Genomic DNA, 2334 nt, shown 5'->3' with positions numbered 1-2334 from the left:
GGAAGGCCCACAAGGGACCCCACACACTATGCAGTTAGGATCCCTTGACCCCCCCAACCCCCATCCCAGCGAGGGCTGCCCCGTCACTGCTGTGGACTCTGCTGCCTCCGCACGTGCCCTCTCGTAGACGCCTCACTCTGCTCTCTCGCCCACAGCCCCCTGCCAGGCCTTGATCAGCGTTGGGGACCTCCAGGCCACCCTCAGTGGGATGCGTGGCACCCCCAGCTCCTCAGACAGGTGACAGGCGGGTGCCATCAGATCCTCCGTGGTCTCGGGGACCGCCTCACTCCCTGCCCCGAGTCCTGTCCCTGCCCCTCACGCCCTAGGTTGTGCCTTGGGCAAGGTCTTCCAGCGGGGGGGGCTCAGGCGGCAGGAAGAGCCTGTGTACGGAGCACTTGACCTGCTCTGCCCTGTGGGGCGTGGGGCCCTGTGGGGCCCTGCTCCTGTGACTGCCCTGACAGATGCCCTGGTGTGTGGGAGGTGAGCAGGTGCCAGGAGGGGCTCTCATGTCCCTGACGTCCCTTCTCCCCAGTGCAACCAGAGACCCCTCTACCTCTGTCCCAGCCGGGGCGCAGCGGTCCCCTGTGACCACCGAGAGGGAGGCGACTTCGGAGCCCAGGGGGCTGTCCCAGCGCCAGAGGTGAGCAGCAGTGCAGCTGGTGGGTGGGCGGGGCCTCGTGGGCGTGAGCTGACCAGCTGCCCTGTCCTGACAGCACCCAGGCCCTGCAGCCGTCTCCAGTGCCTGATGGCTCTCCCCTGGGGGAGCCCCCAGCGCCCGGCTCCCCGTGAGTGTGGCCGTGCCCGATGGTGTGTCGTGGGTGGTGGGCAGCGGGTGGTCATCCGCATTCACCCAGCGTGTCCCTCTGTTGCAGGTGACCCCCGGGTCTGATGGTGACGGCCACGGCATCCATGCTCCTGTGGACTCTGCCTGGGGTGGAGGTGGGGCCGGATCCTGGCCCCACTTCCCTGCTCCACCCTCAGCCCCCACCTTCGTTCTCTCTGGGCTCCCAAGAGTCGGTGCCCGGGGGGACCACCTCCATCCCCATTTGCACTGAGAAATGACGGGGCTTTGCCTCCTAGAATAAAGATATAGAGAGTTGACTACAGAGTGAGGAGAGAGAGCCCTATATTATATATTCTATATACACGGACTGTGGAGCAGAGGCGGCGGGCGGGCGCCTGGGGCTCAGCCTGGCCCCCGAGCGCAGCTGCCCCGTCTGAAGTGAGAGGCCTTCCCCGCACTCACCCCTTCTCATAGCGGGTCTTCTGGGGCAAGCTAGGAGGGTGGGGAGTTGGGGGCCAGTGGGCCAAGCCTTTGCCAAGCCCCCTTCTCCCCTAACAGTATCGACAACCTAGGAAACCGTGGTCCCTGCTCAAGACGGGGCTGGGGGTCCCACCCAGGGGGGCGCCTGTGACATCCCCCTGAGGCCCCGCACACCCCAGTGATGCCCCTCTGGCCCCAGGCGGGGGTCTGGCCGGGCCTGCGGATCCTGAGTGTCTAGGGCTCTAGCCCCAGCTGCCAAGTGACCTTGTCCCCGTGCCCTGTCCCCGAGCGAGCCGCGTGAGTGTGCGTATCTGTACGAGCTTTATTTCATATTGCAAATACAATAAAGGAAATCGTTGACGACCGCTGGTGCCGCCGGCTGTGTGTGGGTGTGGGGGGCCAGGCCGCAGCCCCTCTCCTGGCTGACACGAGAGCAGCTGCCTGAGTGGTGAAGTGAGAGCACAGCCGAGTCCTGTGACCAGTCCTGAGTGCCGTCCCCCTAGGTGCCAGGCCGAGGGCTTGCGTGCTCCCTGGTCACCGTGGGGCCTGCTGCCTGCCGGGCTCGAGCGTGCCTGACGCCCATCTCCCAGACCCTGAGACGGCACAGCCAGCCACTGCTCCGAGCCTGTGCACCCCATCACTTGGCACGGCCCTTGATCCAAGGTCCTCGGGGTCCCAGCCCCCTGCGATCCCCGGTCACTGCCCGATGCTCACCGAGGTGGTCGTGCTGAGCAGGTGCGCACAGCACGGGGGCTGGTGGCCAGGTGTCCTCACAGCCTCACGGCCACTGACAGCCTGCACCTCACACTGTCCTCCCGTGAATACCGCGGGCGGGGGCCCTGCCTTCCGTGAGTGTTCAGGGGGGATCCTGTCCTTCAGTGAATACTTGTTGGGAAGTCTTTTTCTTTTACAAGCACCTGCGGAGGTCTTTCTCTTCTGCGAGTACTTAAGACGGTGTGGGGGGTCTCTCCTTTCCTGTGGGTACATGTGGAGGATCGGATCTTCCGTGAACACCCGGGCGGGGGTGGGGAGTGGAATGGTTCTCTCCATGGGCATGTGGGTGGGAGTGG

At 65.3% G+C, this 2334-nt stretch overlaps 2 protein-coding genes across 2 annotated transcripts in view; both read left to right on the top strand.

The window, feature by feature from the left end:
- Positions 1–1840, top strand: part of PPP6R1 (protein phosphatase 6, regulatory subunit 1) — a 17807-nt gene extending 15967 nt beyond the window's left edge. Inside the window, exons 20-23 of the mRNA XM_006901883.1 lie at positions 128–237; positions 533–640; positions 714–785; positions 1768–1840. Coding sequence (XP_006901945.1) covers positions 128–237; positions 533–640; positions 714–785; positions 1768–1840 — 363 coding nt within the window. The remainder of the gene's footprint in view (positions 1–127; positions 238–532; positions 641–713; positions 786–1767) is intronic.
- Positions 1841–1970: 130 nt separating this feature from the next.
- TMEM86B (transmembrane protein 86B) overlaps positions 1971–2334 on the top strand; it is a 4192-nt gene continuing 3828 nt past the window's right edge. Inside the window, exon 1 of the mRNA XM_006901882.1 lies at positions 1971–1999. Coding sequence (XP_006901944.1) covers positions 1971–1999 — 29 coding nt within the window. The remainder of the gene's footprint in view (positions 2000–2334) is intronic.

This window comes from Elephantulus edwardii, unplaced genomic scaffold (assembly GCF_000299155.1).
Source record: "Elephantulus edwardii isolate Elephantulus edwardi_28Jun2011 unplaced genomic scaffold, EleEdw1.0 scaffold00348, whole genome shotgun sequence".
Classification (NCBI taxonomy): Eukaryota; Metazoa; Chordata; class Mammalia; order Macroscelidea; family Macroscelididae; genus Elephantulus; species Elephantulus edwardii.
Note: the sequence above shows the minus strand (reverse complement) of the source record. Positions and strands in the feature narration are given on the sequence as shown.